This window comes from Anarhichas minor, unplaced genomic scaffold (genome assembly GCF_050575085.1).
Source record: "Anarhichas minor isolate MPS153535 unplaced genomic scaffold, ASM5057508v1 ptg000009l, whole genome shotgun sequence".
Taxonomy (NCBI): domain Eukaryota; kingdom Metazoa; phylum Chordata; class Actinopteri; order Perciformes; family Anarhichadidae; genus Anarhichas; species Anarhichas minor.
In genome coordinates, this window is record NW_027466455.1 from 1,508,184 (window position 1) to 1,535,000 (window position 26,817).

General features: G+C 40.3%; 2 protein-coding genes across 2 annotated transcripts in view; one reads left to right on the forward strand and one right to left on the reverse strand.

Moving 5' to 3' along the window:
- LOC142946019 (up-regulator of cell proliferation-like) overlaps positions 1–18,323 on the forward strand; it is a 28,583-nt gene extending 10,260 nt beyond the window's left edge. The window contains exons 2-4 of the mRNA XM_076086998.1: positions 4,944–5,016; positions 5,146–5,227; positions 11,723–18,323. Coding sequence (XP_075943113.1) covers positions 4,984–5,016; positions 5,146–5,227; positions 11,723–16,368 — 4,761 coding nt within the window. The 5' untranslated portion in view covers positions 4,944–4,983 and the 3' untranslated portion in view covers positions 16,369–18,323. The remainder of the gene's footprint in view (positions 1–4,943; positions 5,017–5,145; positions 5,228–11,722) is intronic.
- A 3,387-nt stretch (positions 18,324–21,710) lies between these two features.
- The window catches only part of nlgn2a (neuroligin 2a), a 78,076-nt gene continuing 72,969 nt past the window's right edge, over positions 21,711–26,817 (reverse strand). Inside the window, exons 4-7 of the mRNA XM_076086999.1 lie at positions 25,634–25,899; positions 25,086–25,239; positions 23,712–24,078; positions 21,711–23,414 (exon numbers count right to left, since the gene is read on the reverse strand). Of these exons, the coding sequence (XP_075943114.1) occupies positions 22,595–23,414; positions 23,712–24,078; positions 25,086–25,239; positions 25,634–25,899 (1,607 nt within the window). The 3' untranslated portion in view covers positions 21,711–22,594. The remainder of the gene's footprint in view (positions 23,415–23,711; positions 24,079–25,085; positions 25,240–25,633; positions 25,900–26,817) is intronic.

The window sequence follows — 26,817 nt, forward strand, 5'->3', positions numbered from 1 at the left end:
AGATGAGGGTTTTCTATTTCAATGTGATGCCATATTCAATAACGGATGAATTATTTTCATATCTGACTTCAATATGTTTGTTACATTTCAACAATATTCTTTTATATTACAATGACAAAAATAAGAGGTAGAGTATGTCAATGTGATGGATTGACATTTTGGAAACCTCAAATTTGTTAGTGGTATTTAATTGTTATATTGCTGTCTTGCATTCTTTAAAGTTTCTGCTTTGTGGCAAAATGACCTGGCTGCGCTGCTGGTCCACACAGAAAATACCATCTAACTCGTGCATGCAGTGTCTGATGGTCACAGAAATGCATGGCCACGTCAACCAGAGTCCTGCCAATACCCTTGATGCGTGGAAAGTTGCAAGGGCCTGATCAATGCTGCTTGCAGCTTTAATTATTTCTTAAAGTTACACTTCCCAATTCATAACTGCCACATAAGCAGTTTGTGTTAAACTGGTTAAATAACAAGTAAACACAGAGGACACAATTTTCCCGCTTTTGCTCCTAGGCAGTAAAAATAACTTCTGCATCTGTGACATTACCCCATTGCTATCCAACAGCAATGAAAAGGGCCTTTTAAAATGTGTTGTATAAGAGTCCTGTAATGTGTGAGAAAGCCAAATTCCATTTGTTTGGTAAAAAAAAAAAAAAGAAGAGTTTTATTGATATGACAATGTAGGACTTACAAGGGAAAAATAAATCTTACCCACCCAAACAATAAATACATAATTGACAATATAAAAATAAGAAATACATAAAATATATAATTTGTAACATGACCAAATATAAAAATACACATCTCATTCAAAAAAAGGTATACATTTACATTTTCAAATAAATCCATAACAGAACAAACAATGCTTTCCTAAAAACTTAAACATTGTAACTACTATCCTGTCTGTTTCACCAATTGAGTTTTAACCAAAATTGCTAAATAAAGAATAAAAGAAAGTTATAGATAGATATATAATATATTCATCCCGCAAGGGGAAATTTGTTGTTTTGTTATGTTCTGTATTTTTTAACAGAATGGTCTTAGGACCATGGGGGTATCCGTGTGTCTTTGTGTGCAAGTGTGTTTATATTGGTTTATTTAGTAAATACTTTTGTGCAGCAATGATCTGTACTTACTGAACAAGCTTTACAATAACTATTAAGTTGAACAAAAGAAAAAGCAACATTGTTGCAAAACATACAGAGGAATTGTAGACAACTGTAGATGAAGAAAATATAGTTGAGAAATGTAACATAAACCATTTGGATGGTTATGCATTATTAAATGACAAATTGTGTCTACATCGCTCAAGCCCACTGGGATCATTCAAAGAGACAAGACACCTTACAATGATCGGAAGAATCATTGATGCTCATAAGAAAAACATATTTTAAAAGGCTTTAATTTTGAAATTCTACACCAGAATGTCCCGATTGTCACTGAGTGACACCTTGAGATTGTCGGCTGTTAATATAAGGATAAATTAGTTTGTAACTACGGAACTTTTAATTTAAAATCTTATCTGAAATTAGAAGGCAAGGCAAGTTTATTTGTATAGCACATTTCAACAACATGGCAATTCAAAGTGCTTCACATAAAACCATTAAAAGCATCAAAACATAAGGCAAATGTTAATAACATTGATTGAAACATTAAAAACAGTCATGAAAACTTTAAAAAGCTAAAAAAAAAAATGTTGAAGTGCAGTTTAAGAAATAGAATACACTAGTAAAATGCAGAAATGCAGGAAATTGATTAATATCCCTGAATCTGGTTCAATTAAAGGCAGCAGAAAACAAAAGTCTTCAATCTTGATTTAAAGGAGCTGAGGGTCTCAGCAGACCTGTAGCTTTCTGGGACTTTGGTCCAGATATGTGGAGCAGAAAAACTGAACGCTGCTTTTCCGTGTTTAGTTCTGACTAATCAGAAAGTAGACTAGTCCCAGACGACCTAAGGGGTCGGGATGGTTCATAAGGTAGCAGCAGATCAGAAATTTATTTTGGCCCTAAACCAGGGGTCTCAAAATCATCTTCACTCTGGGCCACATCAGCATCACTTACAATCAGCATCATTTACAACCGGCCCTCAATGGGCCGGTTGTAAATGTAAGACGGTGTAAATGTAACTTCTCCTAACATATTGGTAAATAACTGTCTCTGCATTTGATTATTGTTTATTCAAGTGTTCAAATATTGTACATACAGGTATATAAATGTAAAAATATATTTCAGCACATTTCTGCTATTATAACTTAAATCCTTTTAATTTAGGGTTAAGAAACCCACATTACTCTATCAAACTATTAAAGAAAATATCAAAGACAAATATCAAAGACAAATATCAAACACAAGTTATTACAATAACTTTGTTCAAAGCTTAAAATCCTTTCAAGAGTGTGTTTGCACAATCCCACGTGAAGTATTTCATGTGTTTTAAAGACACGTTTAAAGTAGTCTTCAATGTACTCACAATACATTTATATGTCAAGTGTACAGTAACCAGCCGAAGAGCTGCTTCTATGACTGTGTGTTTAAGTATCTCAGAATTATGACTTTCTGTCTCATAACTTCGACTTTGTATCTCATAATTTCTAGGGGGATATTTTTATTATCAAGTCTAACTTTTATTTTATTTTTTAAACTTTTTTTTTTTTTGCTGGCGGATTCGCGGGCCACATAAAATGACGTGGCGGGCCGGATTCGGCAGTTTCAGTACTGTGGTGCTGTCGAAAGCCTGACTGGAAGACATCAAAGCAGTTATTCACGGCCAAGAAATTGTTCAGCTGTTGAAAAAACGCCTTTTCAATTATTTTACTTAAAAATGGGAGGTTTGATATTGGCCTATAATTTTTCATTGTTGCGGAGTCTAAACTAGCCTTTGTTAGGAGCGGTTTAATAACTACAGTTTTTAGGGCTCGTGGGAAGACACCTGAGAGAAGGGATGCGTTTACAATTTGTAAAAGATCAGTGGTCATGCAGTTTGAAATATTTTTGAAAAAGTGTGTCGGTAGAATATCCAAGCAGCAGGACACCGACTACAGATGTTGTATAATGTCTTCTAAGTTTCTATGGTTGATGGAATGAAATTGTTTCATGATATTTAAATGGTTATTTAGAGATGGGGACAACACATATCCTGTGGTTGGTGTGGAGGCACTGACTGCTTGTCTAATTTTCTGAATTTTGTCAGTAAAGAAGGAGGCAAATTAATTGCATTCCCAGGTGGATTGGAGCTCAGCAGCTACAGACACTGGCAACGGTAGCAAATAATAAGAAGGACTGCCTTGCATTTCTAAGTTCCAAATTATAATTGCAAAGTCTCTCTTTATAGATGTCACAGTGAACCTGGAGATTTGTTTTTCGCCACCTGCGCTCAGCTTTCCGACACTCTCTTTTCTCTATTCTGACCAGTGTGGCATTTCTCCAAGGAGATCTTTGCTTACCCAAGACAATGGCATCAATAACATTTTTAACTTTAGAATTGAAGCCATCTACAAGCTCATTGACTGAGATGCAAGAGAGGGCTGGTGTGGAGGAGAACTTCTGAATACATAGTTCACTGGTGTTTTCAGAGATGTTACACTTAGATGTTAGAGGGAAGTTAGCTCATGGATGAGATTTATAAGGGCTTTAATTATGAGAGAGAACATCAGAATGTCCTGATTATCCCTGAGTGAGTATTAATCCACGGTAAAATTAGTTTGTAACTAAAGACCATTTCATTTCAAATCTAATCTAAAATTAGAACGAAGCTTGCTCATGAATGAAATTTCAAGAGAATTTAATTTCGAAATCCTACATTAGAATTTAATGATTATCCCTGAGTGGCACTGAGGTGGGCAGCTGTTAATGTGAGGTGAAATTAGTTTGTAACTATAGACTATTTCCTTTTAAATCTAAAATTAGAGATAAATTGGCTCATGAATTTGATTTGATGTTGGCTCATGAAAGATATTTTAAAGGGCTTTAATTTTGAAATCCTACATCAGAATGCCCTGATTCTCTCTGGCTCGTTGAAGTTATCTGCTATAAATCTATAGCTAACTTGATTTGTAATTATGCACCATTTTACTTTTTAATCTAATCTTTTTAATAAATGAAATTGTAAAGGGTTTTATTCTGAAATTCATACTGGTCTGTGTAAATGTATTTTTATTCATACATTTGAGTATTCACACAATTGGAATTACATTTTTGCAATTTACATTTATTATCGTGGTTTTAAAGTTATCATTCATAAAATGTATACTTTTTCAGTCATTCATTCATTTATGCATTTATTCATGTTTTAATTTATCCATGATTTACATACTTATTCACTGATTTATTAAATGAATGTGACATGTCCTATCACATTCACCAGAACTTTCAGTTCTTACACGCTCTTACCGTAATGCCTATTACATACGTGCACTGCAAAATAATGTGCAGGCTGGCTTGACATGTTTTTCGAAGTGGAGGCTGGCTTTACCGCAGTAGGAGGAGGGGGGCCTGATTAGAGGACATTAACGTTCTTTTATTGCATGAGGCAGATTTGTCCCAAATGGTCGACTCAACACAAAACATGTTAAAGTGTGCAGTTACTCTTTGAATAACTTCTAGCCCTCTTAATCTTCTACTTAATCCTGTTCATAGTTACACTAGGATTTACCAAAGTCGTACATTTTCAGACCATACACACAATATTAAAGACTGATTAGTATAAATCATTGTTTTAATTATAATTTCATAAATCCTTTACATTCATAGCCCTCATGACGCTGCACACGATAAGCAAGTGTAGAAATGCACCCACAAGCTATGGTTCTCGTTGGGCTTAGTGTTCTCTGGTTTTGGTCCATACTGCAGTCAAGAAGGCTGCGAGGTGTTTTAAACTTTACCGCATATCATTACAGCACTCGGGCATAAAGCCTTCAATACTTGTCTCTTTTTTACTTTCAGTGAGAAGCTGTTTGAATAATTGAATAATCCCGAACCAAGTATGGGGGCACTCTACACTGTACCCACAATGGAGGTAAACAGCCTGTTTGTATATCTACAACAAGAAGAAAAGAAAATGGAAATACTATCTTATTAACTAATGTGTATGGGATTATGAGTCGATTCATCACACCTGAAAATGTCCATTTTCTCATTCATGAAGGGAGTCGGTGATGAAGACGACCCTCCATCAAAGCAGCGGTCTGACAGCAAGGATGACCGTCAACACAGCACGTGTGGTAAAAGTAAGTTTTATACAGTCTACTGTTCAGCAGAAAGGCACTAAATGATGTGCAGTCCATAAGTACAAATATTATTATTATATTATTATTGCTGTTATTTCCACTGGGCCAAGCCCCACTGTGAAGATGACAGCCTGTCATGTCAATAGCAAGTCTGTCTACACAAGTAAGTAAAAGAAAATAATTTGTAATTGCCAAGTAAAATCTATTTAAATCATTAATGAACATGTAAACTACAGTCAGTCTGTGGACGTTGAAATGTGGCCATACATTGTTTACTGATATATACCGAATCAAAATCACATATTTACTAGGGGTGGGAATCACCAGAGGTCCCGCGATGCGATATTATCACGATACGATATCACGATACTGCGATATTCTGAGTATTGCGATTTATTACTTTTTTCAACTTCAAATGATGTCCCTAAAGGAAAACTGTGTCAACATGTTTTATCTAATAAGATAAAGTTTTCAGTCTGTTCATCTCACTTCAATCATTTTTATTGCAGCAAAATAGGATTGTCAAGCAGACAGACTGACCAACAATGTCATAAATGTTGCATGAACCTGACAAACTGAACTGTTTGTATTACTACATAGTCCAACTTAACTAAATGCAAACGTGTGGACTCAGTATATGAACTATAACTTATATAAGTAGGATATAAGAGTTATATAACTCAGTATAACTTGCGATGCGTGGACGTCAAGGGCAGAGAGACAGTTATGCGCTGCACTCTCCCCATGAGCCTGGCTACTGTTGGCAGATTTAACCCCGTTGTGAGGCCAGATGTCTCTATCTTTGTTTTGACCAACTTCCTACCAATCACGCTGACCCGGGACCTTTGCTGACCTCACCAGAAAATAACTCGCCACTATCTAGTGGACTGAAAAAGCAATTGATTTGATTTTTCTAGTAATTTTTTTATTTTTATTTTTTTTAAATAGTTTATATAATAAAAGATCGATACTTGGCGTCCGTGTATCGATACAATATCGCCACGCAAAATATCGCGATACTGTGCTGTATCGATTTTTTTCCCCACCCCTAATATTTACATGATATCTGGTTTTGGAGTAGATTTTCTCTAGTGTCTGTGCTGGTGTAGTTATAGTTATACGCTAAAGAGAGTCAAATAAAAAAATAAAAAACCAGAGTTCTTGACATTGGAATGCATTCAGTACAGTTGAGCGTTTATTACCTCCATTCAACTCCTCTTCCTCATCTCTGCTTCTAGACATGCTATTGGATCCATTGTTCCCCTTCCTTTTGTAAATCCACATTGATACTTTGACCTAAGATTCCTTGTTTCCAAATAATGTCTTTCTGTGATCATTCGCTCCATGATTTTACACATGTGGGAAGTCAATGCTATTGGTCTATAGTTAGATGGATTAGTGGGATCTTTTCCTGGTTTTCTGATGGGTGCTATAACTGCTTGTTTCCAAAGTCCTGGTAATTTTCCTTCCTGCCAAACTTTGTTAAACAATTGCAAAATCACCTCTAATGCTAAATCAGACAAATGGTTCAACATGATGTAGCAAATCTGATCTTTACCTGGAGCAGTTAGCCCTGATTTTCTTACGGCCCTTTTTATTTCTTCCAAAGTGAAGGGAGCATTGATTGCATCTTCCCTCTCTTCATCTGTTTCCAACAATTCTTTATTTGCTTCACTTGTTCTATGTCTTCCATTTAAACCCTCCTTTGACATATTGCCAGAACTATGGACCTCAATCAGTGCTTTAGCTAACATTTCTGCCTTTACTTCATCATTGTTAGCCACCACTCCACCATTTTCTCTCACATTTTCATTAAATATTTATATATCCTGTTCTCTATCTATATCTTTAAACCTTGATTCACTCATTTCTCTAAATGTATCCCACTGAGCCTTTCCAAATACCCACCTTTCTGCTGTATCTTCTGACCCCACCCTGCTTCCTCTTCCTACTCTACAGAAAATGGGGTAATGATCACTTGCAACAGTAGAATGCTTCCATACCTCCCACACACAAGTATCTGCCAATGACCGTGATGCTATGGTCAGGTCTAAACTTGACTCATTACCTGACTTGTAATTCACTCTTGTGAAAGTCCCATCATTTAAACATACAAGTCCCAAGGAGTCCATCACCTCCTCTACTATCAACCCATTCCTATCAGTCTTTTCCCCTCCCCAGAGAGTGCTATGCGCATTAAAATCACCACACCAAATGACCCTTCTTCTGTCTAGTCCCTTCATTGCCTCTAATGCTTCCAATTCCAATCGTTGACATGGATTGTAAAAATTCACCACAACCAGAGATGGGCAAAAATACATCAAAATGTATTTTGATACAAAATACCCCTCAAATAAATGTATCAAAATAAAATGCAAAATACTGGTGCCAGAAAATGTAACAAAATACAATACATGTATTTTGTATTTAAAATATAGGAAATACTTTTTTCTGGATTTTCCGTTTTCTCACGATTTGGTATAGCAGAGCATTCAGGTTTGGGCTATATAATATAATATAATTATATATAATGTACACAAAGCTCTGGTGAACCCAACAAAAAGGAAGAACAGTCACAGAATGTCCGTGTAACTAAGCACATCTGTGCTTGTTGATGGTCCTTCTTGAACATCATCTTGCTAAGACATGTTGTCCACCTGGCCAACTGTAAAATGTATGAAATAATAAAATATAGAATACTTTCATAATATGCCTTTTAAATAAAATAAATTGGATATTTAATGTTTTTTAGTTTTTTTAACAAATGGACATCTACTGTCATAGCCTGGCTAACTGTGAACTATATTATCTGCCAGTAATTGATATGGCATTATGACATTCACATTGAGAAGATACAGCATAACTTGTAATACAGTGCAAGAGTAGATGGTCAGACGTCTCTTGATAAGGTTATCATGAACATACAAGCTCCCAATCTCCCTCTTCCTATAGCTAGCTACTCGACTGATAAGTTAACTTGCTAAACACTGGCTATGCACTAGCCTAGACAGCATGCTAGCGTCATTAGCATGTTAGCATCGATCGCTAGCTTGATATTATAACCATCACCATGTATATACAATAGCCTATTGTATATACATGGTGATGGTTATAATATGTAGCCAGACCCAGACCCTACATATTCTAGGTCTTTTCCTTTTTCTATTTCTCGATAAGAAATTCCATGCCTAACAAAGGTAGCACATCCTCCCCCATTACCCCCTTCTCTATCCCTTCTTATGCACACATATCCCTGAATCACAAAATCTAAATTTGGTTTAAGCCATGTCTCTTCAACACATATTATATCTGGTTTATATTCTAACCCATTAAGAAAACCTTAAAATTCTTGGCCATTTGCCAACAGACTCCTTGCATTCCACTGTAGAACATTATGACTAGTCCTGTGAACATGTTTCTTTGTTTAACTGTTCCTGTTTTTAAGCTCTTCCTGAACAGCCATCCCAGTTATCCCATGAATATTTAAATATCTTGCTGTACTCTTTACTATTATTTCAATCTTCTCAGATCTCCCTTTTGCTTAGAATGTGCAGTTAAATACTTCCGCCATGAAATACACAAAGCTCTCCTTATTTACTGTCAGTACATTCCCATCTCCCCTTTGACTTTGTCACAAGTTGTTCATTTGACTGTTGAGACGGTTCCTTCCTTGATATATCCCCCCCCCCCCCCTTTTCCACTCTACTCTCCCTCTGAACCTTCTTTGCTGCTTCTGCATAATATATATTCATTTTCACTTTTAGCTGCTGCACTTCCACTGCCTTCTTTCTCACTTCACACCCACCATAGGCCACACTATGTGCACCTCCGCAATTTGCACATTTGAGCTCTGTCCCATCCTCACATTTCCCATACTCATGTTCCCCTCCACATTTTCCACACTTTTGTTTCCCTTTGCACGCTGCCGCAATATATCCATATTTTTGGCATTTGAAACACCTCAAAGGTGGTGGAACATAAGCTCTTACATTGTAACTCATATATCCCACAGTGACTTTAGCAGGCAACAGCCTCTCTTGGAAATCCAGCAACACTGACAAACTATCAACCCTTTCTCCCCATCTTCTTGCTTGCAGACATTTAATCCCTATAATTTTTCCACCTCTTATACTTGATCTCAAATCCTCCACCTTTTCCTCCACTGGGATACCATATACAATAGGGGTGGGGGAAAAAATCGATACAGCATAGTATCGCGATATTTTGCGTGGCGATATTGTATCGATACATGGACGCCAAGTATCGATCTTTTATTATATAAACTATTAAAAAAGAAAAAAAAAATTACTAGAAAAATCAAATCAATTGCTTTTTCAGTCCACTAGATGGTGCCGAGTTGTTTTCTGGTGAGGTCAGCAAAGGTCCCGGGTCAGCGTGATTGGTAGGAAGTTGGTCAAAACAAAGATAGAGGCATCTGGCCTCACAACGGGGTTAAATCTGCCAACAGTAGCCAGGCTCATGGGGAGAGTGCAGCGCATAACTGTCTCTCTGCCCTTGACGTCCACGCATCGCAAGTTATACTGAGTTATATAACTCTTATATCCTACTTATATAAGTTATATTTCCTGGAGGCAACACATACCAATGTAGGCGCAGAATGAATCAAACTTGCGAAAGATTCAATTCAAAAGATTCATTCATTCAGTTTTTGCCAACACTAGTGGTACACGAATGACTAACGATGCATCTTAAAATCTAGACTTCCTTTTGATAGTTTGATAAATAGTTCACCTTTTCATTCATGAATTGATTATTAACCTTCTGGCTCGGGCTCAGAGCCCCTCAAATCAAATGCGGAAAATAGAATGATTATTAGCCAGTAGTGTGGACACGCCACTTTTTTTTTTTGGATGAAAGAGCAACGTGTGGACAACAACATCATATAAGTCACTTCTTATACACTCCAAAGACAACTATAGGCTACTCATATAAGTAAAACAATATCGTGGCATAAAAGCACCAAATCCGGGCCAAAAATCGGCGTTATGAGTACCTCAAATCAATGTTTGTACCCTCATGCTAACGGCTACCCAGTCATACAAAGCATGTAATAGCATTAGCACACGTGGCGGAACACGTAACTAACTTCTGTTTTACGATCCGTATAAGCACTAAACAGTTGTGGGTGATCAAACGTACCTTCATGCTGAACTCCACCGAAAAAAATCGTAGGTATGCGCCCAAGTTTTATGAAAAATATGGATAATAACGCCGCAGAATTTCCGTTCCAAAGCTGTAGTCATTGCTGCCAACTGCATACTGTTGACTTCCGCCTTGTTTCCAGAATAAGAGCGGTCAAGCAGGCTTGGGCGAGTGGTCAGACTGCCTGCGACCGGAAATTTCCGCCGGGGTACACGCGTCACTTCTGGCAACTTTATTGTATGAAAACTTTTGCCTATCGCCACCAAACTCGACACAGGTCTTCCTAAGACTGTGAGGCTTCGAAGGAGGGGTTGTTTTTGGAAATCGACCGAGGATAGGCTGCCATGCAGCCACATACACACACATGAAATGAGAAAATCCTACAGATGACAGCCAAAACTGGCTCTGATGATGTTATGAATATGAATATGATTCCTATTATCTGAATTTGGATGTATTGAATCATATGAGTGATAAAGAAAGTGAAATATATAGTTATATAGTGTATAAAAGTACAATGTAAGAGCTGCAACAGCTGGTTCGAAAATGATGACCTCGCCTGACCCCTTTGTAATAAAACCTCTTATTATTCACTTTATTCCACTCTAACCATTTTGTAATAACTACTGATCAGTTATGCTATGACTTGGGAAAGTTTTAGGGATCATACTGCATTATTTCAATAACCTTTTATCACTGAAAGTGCATTTTTTCCAGGCGGAGCTGAATGTTTTCAATTTCAGCTGTGTAATCTCTTATTTTTCTATATTAACCAGTAACATATACAAAATATTTACACAATTCAACACATCTCACAAGTGTTACCAGTATTATAGCATCAAAATTATTAAAATAGACCTTGTAGTTTGGGTAGTGTACTCAAAAGAGTAGGAGTATGCAATTTTCGAGCAGGGGGCTAAAAATAGGCCTAGTAGTTAAATTAAATTCAATTCAATTGAAAAACAGAATGTCTTCATACATCTCTCTCAAGTCCTTTAGCTGACAATTCCATGCCAGGCTGCCCATTAGATTTTGATATCTCTTGTTCAAAAATCAAAATTTTAGGCTAAAAGCGACATTGGAGAAAATGTTAGAGGGTTGCCAAAACATAAGGTTTCACTTTCTAGTGTTGTTGAGGTATTCTTTATCTAGACCCAATAATTGGACAGACAGATTACTGACTACCTGACCATAGGCCTTAGTTTTAGTTAGGTGTACCATATTAAAACTGTGTTTCAGCTAAACAAATTTAAATGTTACAACTTTGATCCATGCTTATGAATATTGACATAACCAATATGGGTTTAATATTCATTGTTTTCATTTCTTCAGAGACGCATCTAAAGAGCTTAATGGAGGATCTGGGGTTGGAGCAGCTCTACCCTGAGAAGCTATCCCTGAGCATAATACTTCAGATTGACGAGAAGACCATCACTGATGAACCTGCCAAGTGTAATTCAGATCTTCCATGGTACTTCCTGAAGAAACTGATGATGGTTAATGTCACAGCTAGGAATGTGAAATGTACATCTGCATGTGAGTCAAACTGTAATCATCCGCTGTTAGATCTTAAAAATCTAGTAAAAAGTACAAATTCAGGTGACATGCTAAACCCCCTTGACATAATCACTGCCCTCTTTCTGTGTTCTGATGGTTTTGTACGGCAGGAAATGGCACTCAAAATGTCTATGTGTCAGTTTTCTGTGCCTCTGTTGCTTCCTAATTGTGACACAAAGCAGTGCACACTCATGCTTTGGGCCATGAGAGACATTGTTAAAAAGTACAGACCTCAGTCCCTCTCAGAATCCAAAGGCTTTATTGAAGACAGAATTGTTCTCTCTGAACTTCCAATGATATCTTTTGTGAGACTGGGTGAGTGCTCCTTGTCCAAGTCAGAGATCCTCAATAAGCTTCTGAGCAATTCTCAGCAGTACCACGACACCTTTGTCCATCATAATATGGAGTGTGGTGACAGTCCAAAGAGAATATCCAATGGACTGGTTGAAATCACTTGGTACCTTCCTTGTGGGAACAAAAACATGGATGTCTTCAGTGAGCCAGTAGCTGTAGCTAACCTTCGTGGGGACATTGCTTCATTTGAAACACAATTTTCATTTTTGTGTCAGACATCTGCAGCAGTTTTTGTGTTCTTTGACACTTTGGACTCTGCGTGCAAGCTGCTTACCAACCAACAACACAAGGCACAGATCTTCTTGGTTGGGAACCATCAAAGCAATCACTTTGGTATAGATGCTCTAGAAAGTGTAGCAACCAAGTTGAGCTTGACTAACAGCAACATCCTTCTGAAGACTAAACGAATGAATGATGCAGACTTTGTCAAAAAATTGCGGAAAACTGTCAGCAATGTAGTTGAGAACTCAAAGATGAAGATGGGAATCGAGCAGATGGCTGACATTGCCCATAAACTGGGGATCTGGGTTGATGAAGACTCTTCAGAGTGCCAGACTGCCAAGAAAAATGCAGATGCCATCACTGCTGAAATTCAAGATATCCTTGAATACAAAGAAGCTCAGCTGCCCTTGCAAGGCCAAATATGGAAGGAACTGACTCGCTTAGAGAAGGAAGAATGTCGGCTTCGAAAAGTCGGGTCTGAAAGTATAGAAGACTACAAAAGTGATCTTCAGATAGAGAAAACAAAACTTCGAGAAAAACAAAACTCTTATGACATGTCAAATGCAATGACATGTTTCATCAATGCAATATCAAGCCCAGGGATAGAGAGGTGCTATTTCCTGAAATGGATGCGAATGAACCTCGATAACGTGTCTCGAGAGAAATTGTCTGATCTTAGGGAGCAGTACAAAGAAAAATGCAAAAATTCTGAAAACAAAGCAGAAATCAAAGACATTGACAGACAACTTTCCAACAGCTCATTGGGGACTGAACACTTCTTCCGTGAAATGGGTCAGATCTATGAAGCATCACTTTCCCTTCCAGAAAAAGCCCCATCACGTCAACAATTACAGCATCTTCCCAAACTATGTGCACAATTGTTACTTGATGGATTTCCCCTTGAGCTTGTAGATGGAGACGCATCCAACATACCTCTCAGATGGGTTAGTGACGTTCTTTCCCAGCTCAATGACTTGATGTCTTCTCAGAGCAAGATACTGGTCGTCACAGTTCTTGGAGTTCAGAGCACAGGGAAGTCCACTCTCCTCAACACCATGTTTGGAGTGCAGTTTGCAGTCAGCAGTGGTCGATGCACTCGAGGTGCCTTTATGTTGCTCATCGGAATCAATGAAGATGTTAAAAAAGTACTCAACTGTGACTTCATGGTGATCATTGACACCGAGGGCTTAAAGTCACCAGAGCTTGCACAACTGGACAATAGCCATGAGCACGACAATGAGCTTGCAACACTTGTTGTGGGGCTGAGTGATATCACCATCATCAATATTGCAATGGAGAATTCAACAGATATGAAAGACATCCTACAAATAGTTGTGCATGCTTTCCTCAGGATGAGCGCGGTGGGCAAAAAGCCCAAATGTCAGTTCGTTCACCAGAATGTGTCAGACGTTTCAGCCCATGAGAACAACTTACGAGACAGGAAACTGCTCTTGGAACAGTTAGACGAGATGACCCAGGCAGCAGCCAAAATGGAAAAGAAAGAAGAGAACAAGAGCTTCACTGATGTGATGGAGTACAGTCCAGACACTGGGAACTGGTACATTCCTGGACTCTGGAATGGAAACCCACCAATGGCACCAGTCAATGCAGGGTACAGTGAAGCTGTGTATGAGCTCAAGAAGAACATAATCCAAATGTTGGGCAGTTGTGAATCATCTGCTAATGATATCTTGAAGTTTACAGAGTGGATGAAAAGTCTTTGGAATGCAGTGAAGCATGAAAACTTCATCTTCAGCTTCAGAAACAGCCTGGTGGCTGATGCATACATGAGGCTGTGCACAGAATTCAACGAATGGGAATGGAAATTCAAAAAAGAAATGTACACGTGGGTTACGATTGCAGAAACAAAGATCAACAACTTTGGTAATTTTGCTGAGACATCTGAGATATCTGACATGTCAGAACTTCTCACACAGTTGAAAAGTGAAGCTTTCACAGTGCTGTCTAAATGGGAGACAACGCTTCTTGAAAAGCTGGCAAAGTACTTCAAGCAAACAGAGGGTCATGTCTATCTAGTTGAAGGATACAGAGAGGACTTTGCAAACAGTGCAAAGAGTCTTCGAAGAGAAATGGAGTGCTCTGTGTTTAATCAGCTCCAAGCAGCAGCTGACATCAGACAGGGGATGACAGAACTTGATAGAATCAAGGAGAACCACACAAAAGAATTAGAAGAGAGAGTGTGTGCATTGATAGATGAATGTCGGGAAAAAAAAGTCAAGATGGCAGACAAAGAGCTAGACACAGAATTTGATAAGATGTGGAAAAAAACAGTAAATGAACTCTGTTTTTCTAAACAAAAGACCAAAAATGTCATCACATATGTGTCCTGCTGCCTGAGAGACAATTTATCACGCAAGGGGAGTCATGCATGTGAATTATTAAGTCAAAAAAGTCTGAAAGATTGTGGACTGGTGCCTTTCAAATATACAGTGGACGGACTTTGCAAACAGATAATACACAAACTCAGCAAGATCTTCAACATTGAAGATCACGTAAAGGCTGTACAAAACCTAGCTGACTGTATCATTCGAAGTTGCACACAGTTTGTGACTGAAAAAAAAAACAATTACCATGACACTTACATCCAGGAGATCCTACACATGATTGACGAGAGCCTGCAAAACAATCAGGATGTTAAGATAGAGATCGAGTTCGAAGTTTCTCTGAAACAGCACATCTGTGGAGTTGCAGCCAGACAGTTCCAGAAACTGCATGAGGATTTCATACGTGTGAATGATCCCTACAGATGTCTGAACCAAAACAAGGAAAAGTTCCGCACTGATTTTAAAGATGTGTTCAACAAACGAGACCAGTGCCAAAAGAAGGCAAAAGAATTCACGGATCGCTGCTTGAGGCCTGCAGTCGAAGACTTTGTCTACTGTTCGTTGGGTCCTGATATCATTGGTGAAATGAAGAAGCAGAAGTTCGGAACACGAAAGTCCCTCCAGTATTCAGTCTTACTGGATTTGCTATCAAAGGATGACTTTGAAAACTATCTGAGCTACATTTGCTCTTATGAAGAGTACGTAAAGACCTGGATACTCAACCAAATAGTGGAACACTTCTCAAATGGGTCTACGATGATTGAGTTTGAGGATGAACATGTTCAGTCAAGTATCAGGAGCATAAATACAGCTGTCAACAAAGCTAAAACAGAAAAGAGTTGCAACTTGAAGTCATTTGTTGAAAATGTCTGTAAGAAACTTGGTGATAAACTGGTCATTTCCAAAGATGCTCTTCGTGCTTTCATGATCCTGAACAATGCCGACCAGGAACAGTTTGCTCACTGGCTGACTGAGTGTGTAAAGGACATGGCACAAGTCCTTCAAGAGAAGTTTAAAAAAACAAACATCCTAATGAAACTAAAAGATCTTCATGTGAAGCCTGAGAACGAGCTTTTCACCAAACTGATTGGATGTGGTAAACAGTGTCCATTCTGCAAAGCGCCTTGTGAGACAGAAGGAAAAGTCCACACTCACCACAAGACTTCACTACATCGGTCACAGGCTCTGGGTAGATTCAGATGGAATAGGACAGAAAAACTTGTCACCGACATATGCTCTTCCTCTGTGATCAGTGACCAGAGTTTTCACTGCGCTGCTACAAATGGTAAATACCACCCCTACAAGGATTACGCGGCCATTTTCCCAGACTGGAGAATTGCTCCAGATGCAAGCCTTCAGGCATCAGACTACTGGAAATACGTTCTGGCAAAGTTCAACAAGCAGTTTGCCGAAGCATTCACTGCAGAGCCTGCTGACATTCCTACAACATGGAAACATATCACACGTAAGCAAGCAGAGGAAAGCCTCTCTAACATCTAGTGAGAGACTACATGCTTTGTGGTTACAGAGGTGCACATCCTCCTGTATATTCATTATCCTCTCATGGATATTTAGATCTTACTTGTTTTATATTACTTTGAGGAGAATCACAAATAGTAACAGGACATAACAAGATGACAAGGTTGAAGACAAAATTCCTGTGCCAGCTTCTTGTCAACTTTTACAGAGGAGCAATAGAAAACATCCTGACAGCAAACATTACAAACTGGCAGAGGATGTGCACGGCACAGGACAGGAGGGCTCTACAGCCGGTGATTAAAACTGCCCAGAACATCATTGGCACATATCTACTGAGCATCAGTGATATTGGTGAGAAGAGGAGTCTGTGAAGAGTTAAAACATTAAAAGACAAAACCCACCCAGCCACAAGCTGTTCACCCTGCTGCCGTCTGGAGAGAGATACAGAAGTATCAGCTGCCAAACCACCAGACTTCAGAACAGCTTATTTCCTCTGGCTGCTAGACTCCTTAATTCATCCTCCACCCTCCATATATAATATCTTTTTTTTTTTTCTTTCTTTCCTATGCAGCGAATTGGGACAACAATTACATTCTTTTTTGGTGCAACCCTGTCGTACAATGACAAATAAAAAGCTTGTAATATTGTAAGTACACATATATTTCACCACAATGGCTTACAATAGGAGAATATGAGAAAATCACTGCAGTGCTCAGATCACATTTAACATGTTTAATAAAAATAATTGAGTCAATGTACATGTTAGGGGCACATGTTGGATGATCAGACTTTGATTTAAATGCTTTTGTGGAAGATGATTGTCATTATATTGTCAGTGAAAAAATATACTTTGTGAATCAAATGTCATATCTCTGTTATTAAGGTTTTTTTGTTTCTGTGACGTGTCCAATTTTAAATGTCAACATTTATTTTATTCATCTTTTAAAACGTCACTTAGTCTCTATGTGGTATTATCATAATAGGACATTTTCATCAGATTACGTTTGATGTACAATTGTAGTCAGAATCATTGAATCTGACAATTTCTTTCTATCTGTGAAGTATATGATGCAAAACATTTACAATTCCAATCTTTTAAACCATCATTCAGTGTGAATGTCAACATGCATAGGTATACGTTGTCTTCTTATTTAATTGAGAAGAATATATTTTGTTACTCAACTTTTTAAGTCTTTGTTTTTATTTCAGGTAAATATGTTTCCAAATATCTACATATTTAGGTTCATGTTGTCTCTTCTACTCTAAATACATGTCTTTTTTCTCTCAAATTCCACATATTTACATTTTAAAATATGCGTTTTGTTTCTGCGACGTATCAAATTCCACATATTTAGATTTTTGAATCATTCCGTCTATCTATGGTATTGTTCACATTGTTACATGGCAGAAAGATTGTTTGAATCAACTTGTGTGTGATGTGTAATTATTTTGTACTCTGAATTTAGAATCTCTTTGTAAAGTATCTGATACAAAACATTTTTTTCCGCTTTTTTAAACACTTTTTATGTGATGGTTACTTGAAAGTTAGAATATATGTGAATATACATTTAAAGATCTGATGCAAAGTATTTACATTTTCAATGTATTAAAAGATCATGCAGTCTAAATGTCAACATGAAGGTTATACATGACAATGTTATTTCCCCTTATCTGACTGAGTATAATGTTATCTTCTTAACTCTCAATTTGTAATGTTTATTTTGACATCAATTGGTATTTGATGACATATTTACACTTTATATAAAAAAATATTCTAGATGTGGTATCGTTTACATTTATACATGAAAAAGTTTGTTTTTGTGAATTCTTTTTCAGAACAAATTCTTTCCTGTAAAGTATCGGATTCCACATATTTACATTCTAAAATAATTCAAAACATCATTTTTTCTTTATTGTTGATTGTATTCTTACTTTTGTTCACGATATAAATAAAGAGACAAAATCATCAGACTGGCTATGAATGTCTTTAATGTTTCCCAGATCAGAATCACAGCATACAGTGTATAATAACTTCTAAAGTAAACAGAAATATCATCACCGCATTTATTTATATAGTTTTACTATACTTTTTTTTTTTAATAATCATCTTTTTTTAAATTCCATTATTTAACATTTTTCTTCGTCTCAAGTCTTGGGTTTCTGAATTCAACAAAGAATGTAAAAACAAGACAACAGGTGCAACTTGATGCAATCGAGACCAAGCTGGAGATTTATGTGAGTGTGTGTGTGTGTGTCACTGTCCTCCCCATTGTGTGGTGTTAACCATGTGCGGTCCGTGCACCACTGACCTGACACAAGATCTCTAACTCTCAGCGATATGAAGCCATTTTGGTTTGCTTGACTGCAGTTTTCGGGCACGTTGAAATAAGAATAAACCAAAATCCCTTCATAACACAGACGAGGCGAAGTGTGTGTCCACATACATCCAGTCTGATCCACTGTTAAACACACGCTCGGGCTCTAAAAGTGCACTGGACTTTTAAGATTTACTGAACATTTCATCTCTCAACTGTTTGGAGCATGAAGCTCTCCACTGCTACATCACATCACTGTAAGGTCAACACAACCTCCACACCCACAATGCAACACAGTGTGTGGAGGGAAGAAGTCAGACCACCTGTGTGATCTCATTTCTCTATGAGGCATCGTATGGTATCAAAGCCCTCATGTCTGTCCCACATGTGATCAAGTAGCTCCATGTAAACACTGCTACATGTGAAGTGGGAGAATATTTAGTTGGCTGCACTTTGTGTTTAGAAGTCCTGACCATGAATCACAGGCCACGCCCCTCCACCATTACATCATCAGCCGGTCAAAGCGGACTTTTGTCAGGGCTCTTAGCCTCTCATCAGCAGTATAGTTGGACCACAAGATATATTTCAAAATAAAAGGAGAAAACAAAGAAGGAAAAAATATACACAGAGAAGTTGTTCCATCGACTACAACCCCAAAACAAAGAGCGATGAAGCCACAGTCTTAAATTAAAAACTAGCAGAGTTGACTACAGCATCTTAGGCCCTCTGTCGTGTGGGGGCTGCAGTGAAGATGTATTTCTGCTACAGTGACTCTCCTGGTTAGGAATCATGATGCTACAGGATGCCCACATGATTATGGGCAATGTGGGACAAAGTAAAGAAACAAAAGTTATTTTGTAAAGGCATGAATAATTATCAGTGGAAAGCATTTCTTTACTCACTAATGAATTTGAAACCTCAAGCCAGCGGCCATTTTTGTTGTTGTTGCAAACTGCACCTGTTGTCTTTTGTTGTCACAAAATAGGCATTTCATTCATTCACTCAAAAAAGAAAAAGAAAAACAAACAAGAAACTTAATATTTACAAATATTTTGTATGTTCGATTCTTACACTTAGAAATGTACAGTTTTGATCCTCTTCCAGATGTTGTGTCTCTCTCTGTCCTGCCACACAGTTTGGTATTTTTCTTCACACATCCAGTTTCCTCAGAGTGGGCAGTCTGTGTAAAGCAGCCACAATGGCGCCCTCCAGTGTTAGCTTATAAAATAGACAGGGATAAAGAACAGACCAAACTAAATACCTTGTTTCAGTTTTCACCTCTGGTGGTTTCATTGTTGCTGTGTTGTGGTGAGGTTCACCTCACGACCCCTCACTGCCTCCTTATCCACAGGAGTGAGTACAAAAGGGTTCATATGGGTCTGATTGGACATGTTTGGTCCTCCGTAGGACAGATAAGCAAGGGATCCTGCTGGCAAACATTGTGGGGAAAAAGATGGCCATGCCTTTGAATGTCCGCATTTGCTAGTGATCAGTTCATCCTCTCTTTTGATTCGGATTTCTACATTTAAGGCTGTGAGTCTTTTTCCAATCTCCTCCCAGTCTTGTTTCCACAGCGTGCACCTTTCCTTGCTCTACTGTCCATCATCGGCTCCACTGCATCTATCCACCTGCAGAACGCCCAAATCAGTTGTTTTGTGTTTTACATTGTGCACATTTCCCTTTCAGAGGGCTTACAAAATCTCTGACAGGGGCAGCCGGGTATATTCCTCTCCCTTCTGTCCCTCCCCCGCCACCCCGTTAGGCAGTAATAAAATAGAAAACAAACAGGCTATAGCTAGAGCACAAGCAAAGACAGCACCGGTGACTAACTTCTCCCATACTGGATGTAGGCTACCACGTGTTCCAGCATTACCCATGACCCATGTTTAAAATCCGTAGCAGAGACTGTTGTGGCTTTTACCCCGTTTGGGAGATCCGAGCCCTCTTTTCATCTTGCAGCGCCGCTCCCTAGGCCGTGAAGGCCCACCGGTTACCCTCGGTGTGCTTAGAGTTTAATTTACAACTGACGAGCTCACAAAAAAAAGTCACTAGCTTAGTGAACTAACCCTTGAATGTGAGGATAATAGCAGAGCTGAACTGAGGTCAGAAATTGTGTAGAACGCAGCTGATACAGTGAAGTCAGGTGTTTCGGAGTTTTGTGGTCACAGCAGGGATTTGATCAGCGCAATATGAGCTCCGGTCTCGAACACAAAGCTAGTGTGCTGACGGAGACAAGAAAAGGGAGGGAGTGAGTGAGGTTGATACGGAGCGGGGTGTTTTTGTACGCAGCCGGAAGGAGCTCATTTTGAAGTGTGAAGTTTTTACCATGGGGGTGATCCTGCCTGTCTGCCTCTCTATCTCTTTGCTGTCTAATTAGGGCCCCACCTATGCCCATGTGAAGCACTTCTGACATCACACACACAAACACACACACACACACACACACACACTAGCACACACACACACACACACAAACACACTAGCACACACACACACACACACACATACACACACACATCAAACAGAATATGCATGTGCTGGAAATAGGGGTGCAGACAGGAGAACGTGTATGTAAAAGAGCAAAGGCTGCCTGTCTCTGCTTTGTTTTTTACCCTTACTGAAATACAAAAATAATTCTGCAGAGGCTAGCTACAACAGATCTGGAACTTCACGCACCCTAAAAAGCAATCATCTCCAAACAGACTGGAAGGAAAAGTAGCTACTGCGGGATGATGGGCTTGCGGTCGGCGTGATGCATCACTTGGTTGGAGAGAAACCTCTGATTCTCCGGAGAGAATGAATGGAAGAGTATGTTCACAGTTGATCAACATCTTCTGAGATTTGTGGAAATGACTCTTTTAATAAATGGGTGTTGGGAGGTGAAGAGGATTTTTGGGGATTTTTCCTTGTTCTGTGAGTTCTGTAACAAAAACCAAGATATCCAGAGAGCCGATATGATCTGATTAGATTTGGGAAACGTGCATTGACAGATACAGTGTCCTTTCCCCCGTCATCATCTTAAAAAATAATTCATGCATAGATCCCCACTGAGAAAACCCCTTTATATACTTTCTCCTTTGTACACATTTATATATAACTATATATAATATCATTTCTCTATATCTATATTTTCAGCAAAAGTTCTTTCCACAAAAAACAACAACTAAACAAATGCTTGAAAAGAAAAAGAAACAGAAGATGAAAGAAAAAAACAAACACAATCGAGGGCCAGTTTGGCACTTTGTCATGAGAACACACAGCATCTGTTAATTGACAGTAAATAGGAATACTCTCGAATTTTCTTTTGTTTTTTTTCCCTCCCTCGATGAGAAAGCAGACACAGTAGTACATACTTGGCACCAAGAATGCTGGTAGAATGAAAGTATCAGATATCAATGCTTTCCTAGCTATAATACTACTGGTGGCACTCTATGCCCCCTCCTACAGCTCAGTCGTTTGTGAGTCCCTGGAGCAAAGGAGCGCTGGGAGAGAGGGAGAGAATCACATGAATGAGAGGAACAACGCAGGGATAAGACACAGATGTAGAAAAGAGAACGATAAATGCACGCAACACGCCAGGGAGAGTAAAGAAGAAGAGGATGAAAACTGCAAGGGCCGAAAAGCATTTGTCCTTTTGACTAGTGTCGGGGGGCTTTAGTCTGGAAACGGCATACCTTTGAAAACAGTATCTTTGAACGATCTAAATCACCCCCAAACTGATCATCTGCTGCCGTGCAGTTCAGTTACTTCTCCACACGCCACCAGTGGAGCTGCTGAGTTTGACAGCACACGATGGAGGAGGTGGAGTTGTTTGTGGGGAAAGAGAATAGGAGAACAGAACAAAGGCCCACATCCAGAGGGCCTCTCTTCTAGATCTGTGGCAGAGCCAGTCTTCCTGGTCCCTAGGTGGCGCTGTGTCGTGCTAGTCCCTACTATACCCTGGTGGTGGAGTGGGGATGGGGCAGGGTGTTGTTGTGGCCGGTGGAGGGGAAAGTGTTGAAGGCATGAAGAGGCTGCATGCTGGTGATGGTACTGGGGATCATGGTGATGGTGTTAGGTGTCATCAGCGGCACGTCGTCGGGGGCACGGCGCAGCGCCAGTGTGTAGTCAGGCGGGCAGGCGGGCCGTAGGATGTCATGGGGCCGGAGGGGCTCCATGTCGTGGTGAGAGTCGTGCTCCGAGTGCTTCATCTGCAGGGACATGATCTCCTCCTCTTGGCTGTGAGCCAGGTCGTTGGCAGGCCCGCCGCGTTGAGGAGACAGCCGGTGGCGTCGCATCTCGTGGCGCTTGTCACGCTTGTAGTAAAGGGCGGCAAATGCCAGGATGTTGAGAAAGAGGAGCGATGCGCCCACGGCAACTGTCACACTCAGCTCGGTGGAGTAGTCCCGGGTGTCTCCAGGGAAGAGGTTCTGGTGCGGACGCTCCGAACCCTCAAGCTCCGGATCAGAGGCGAAGGTAGGGTAAGGGTGACGAGATGGGCGAAGGCCCGGTCGGGGGGTGCCATGGCCAGGGCCTCCCGGCGAACGGGTCGTGGTGGGGAAGAGCTCCTCATGTAGACTATGGAGGTGGGGGACTAATTCCAGCCAGAAGGCCACCTTGTTGGCCCTGTAGTTGTCTCTAACACGAGGTTTTAATCCAATGTGGAGGTACTGCTTGTCCTTTGAGTTGAACTTGGTCCAGATGACCTCTTCAAAGCGGTTGGGTTTGGTGTGAATGAACTTGGTGTCCTGAGGGACTGGCAGGTTGGGGTCCCTAATGGAGGACAGAGGGGACATATCAGTCAAGGTTTTAATCATCTGGCTCAAAGATTTCTTCAATGCGTGTTGACATCTAAACATTGAATATACCCTCGTGTTTTAAGTTTTTATTTATGAACTTGCAGCACATGAGACAAGACACTAAACTTTGAACAATTCTGCGAACATCCGGTTCATGAGATCAGCCCTTTCACCAAAGACAAAGACGCTTCAACTCTACTACTAAAGAGGCACTACACTTGCTAGTTTATCAAAAATATCGTTATGAAATAAAATCATCAAAAAGGCTTACCCAGTCTTGGCAAAGTTGGTCCAGTAAGTCATGACCACAGCGCTCAGCATCACATCGTTCTTGGAGAAGTTGCATGGGAACAGATCTGTAGCACCGATCATGGGAACGCCAAACACGTACGGTATCTCATCTCCGTGGGCGGCATCGGCCCATTCGGGTCGCGTCTCCGTCTGGCAGTGGTGGTAGAACGTGTAAAAGTAAACCGGTGACTGAAACTCTGCGTGTAGTTTGGCGGTGGCCACTGCCGGCGCCACCCACTGGTGGTCTGTAAACAGAGCTAGGAGCGTCTTCCTTCGCATGTCGCCATTGTCCCTGTCTGCCCAGTCTGTGTACATGAATTTAATGGTCTCCCTCAGGATGTCTTTGCCTGGAGGATAGGAAAAGGTACAGGGGGGGAGGGCAAAGGGAAAAAAGATTAAAAATTCTGATACGTTAAGAGGAAAGTAAAGACAGAGCTTGAACACATTTGAGAGATTAGAGTGGTCAAGAGATGTGAAACAGAGGGTGGTGGAAGATGGAAGCAAACGCTACTAAAATGAACAGGAATGACAGAAATAGGAAGAAAAAGATGTTTGTATGTACGTGTGAGAGATAAACCGATAAAGCCGAGAGAGACACTGAAAGGACAGACTGAGCGACACAAAGGGCAAAAGAGGGAAACATGCCCCGTCAGAGTGAAGAATGAGTGACAGGCACTTGAGAGGAAGCGTGACTGCATTATCCAAATGTGTCTGTATTTTGACTATGGCCCGCTGCGAGGGTTTTGCAGGCTGATCTGTTAGGAACAACAGCGCTGTGATTGGGAGCTGGCTGCCTGGGGGTTGATGAGAGACAGCATTAGAGCCCACGGAGCCTCAAAGGCCAAAGCACAGACCCACCGTGGTGAAAGATAATCCCGATGATAGGCAATCTCTTTAGTATGCCTGTCTTGGTTGATTCACTTGGGCTGGGCTCACACATTAGTGTTTTTATTGTCTGCCCACATGATGCTACAAAGACTGGAGCTGTAGTATGTGATAAGTTGCTGTTGATGCATTTTAAGTCCAGAAAACATGACAATGTCAAAAAAATATTTCTGTAGTGTGCACATCGAGCTCAAGTATCAGGGAACATATTTATCTTATGTCATATGTTTAGGTCATTATCGTATTGTGATTATGATTTATGCTGTTTACTTTTCGTTTTGGCAAAGTATCCTTTAATTTTAGTTTAATGTGTGTCGACCCAGGACCCCGGGACGATTTCCTCCACTGGCACTTCTAATAAGCATAGAAAAACAGTGACACTGCAAAGTCCTGTCATCTGAGAGGCGGCAGATGACATAATATGGAGGACATTAAAGCCTGAAAGGAGTATAATGTTGGCAATCCTCACCCTCAGGGTAGCCATAGAGGTTGTCAACAAAGTTGGAGATGGTGTAGTCGAACGCTGCCGCTGAGATGCCGTCGTTGTCCTCGCTGTCGTCCACAAACTTCAGCCCCTCTCCTTGGTTCACTCCTATAAGGATGTCATAGTTGAGGAACTCCCCCTGGTGGCGCAACAAGGGAAACACATGTTGAGTGTGGAATTTGTTGGTTTTCAGTCACAAAATCAAATCTGCTCACTACTCAGACATGCAAACTGTGTCGAAGGGTTTGTATGTACGAGATCACAAGCAAAAAAAAGTTGTGAGCCGTGGGTCCAGAATATACCACCAAGGGAATGTGTTCCAGCATTTTAGGATGCGAGTTCACACCAGCTTTTAAATGTCACCGCCAGACCCCCCACTCTGTGGAAAGGTCACCCTCACACCAACAAGTTCTTCATGTTCTCACTGTCTGCTGTGTCATCACAGCTCAGCTCACTCTACTTGCAAAATAAGAAAAAAAACAGTCTCGGACATATCTGCAGTGCCACCTTTGATCCTGGTGGCCGACCCTCACCTGCTGCATGAGGATCTCAGGATCGTCAGGTACCACGTCTCCGTCCACCACGGGGCCAAAGGCGATGTGGTACCGGGCTGGCTGGATGTCCTGGTCCACCAGCTCCCGGAAGTTCTTGCGCCTCAGGCAGTCAACCAGGTCGGCCGTCTCCGTGTAGGTGCAGCCCACCTTCCGGGCCAGGATCTTGGTGTACTTGAGGGGCTGGTAGTTGACAGACCAGCTGGAGATGGCAGTTCCACTCTGGGCTATGGCCCTGTGGAACAGACCTGAGAGGAAGGATGGAAAAGATGCCGTATTACTGTATGCAGAGGTAAATGTGAACAAACATGTCTACATTTCCCCAATTTTTGCATTTTTGCAGGCAAGATGGCGCTCTGATAGAGATAGATAGAGCGAGATTCAGAGAGACTACATGATGCAGAATTCACTTTCTCTTTTTCCACTTTTAGAATTAGAGCATGCTATGGTGCTCTCAGCTCAAACAAAAAAAGAAGCAGAAGCAGGACTGGGAATAAGCTCATCTGAGACGTCAAGAGAGATGTTTTCCTCTTTTTTTGTGCTGGCTGTTTCTTCTGTCAGACTCCCTCTCTAGCTGCGTTCCTCCCTCCCTCTTTGTCTCTCTCTCTCTCTCCTTATTTTGCCCATCCTGTGATGTTTGAACCACTCAAGTGGCTCGTTAAGAGGCCGCCTGCCTCACTCGCTTCCTCTCACTCTACTTTTTTTCTCTTTCTCTTCCCTCTCCTGGGCTGAAGATTGGTCAGTTAATTATTAAGCAGAGCCGCAGCGCCCCCTCTCCCTGGGAAATCAATTATAGTAAAAAGTAGCTTGGAAACAGCTATACCTACATATCTGCACTGAGAAAGTCGGAGGGGGGAGAGGCAGACTAGGAGAGAGCTAGGAGGTAGGTATCGTTTCATCTTCAAAATACGTTTCTTTGTCACTCCCTAAGTGGCTCTTGCCTTCCCTGCACTTTCCTATATTTGGCTACTTCCTTTTTCTGATATGCCACATCAGAGTATTTTCTGTCCTCTATTTCCTCCCTCAACAATGTTATTACCTCTCTTCCTGCTCCCGTGAACACAGGGTACCATGGATACTGTCGTCCCCTCTATATTTCCCCGCCCTTCACCATATCAGTATCACTAACAGCCCGTCTCTCCATACTGTCTAACACTTCCATCACG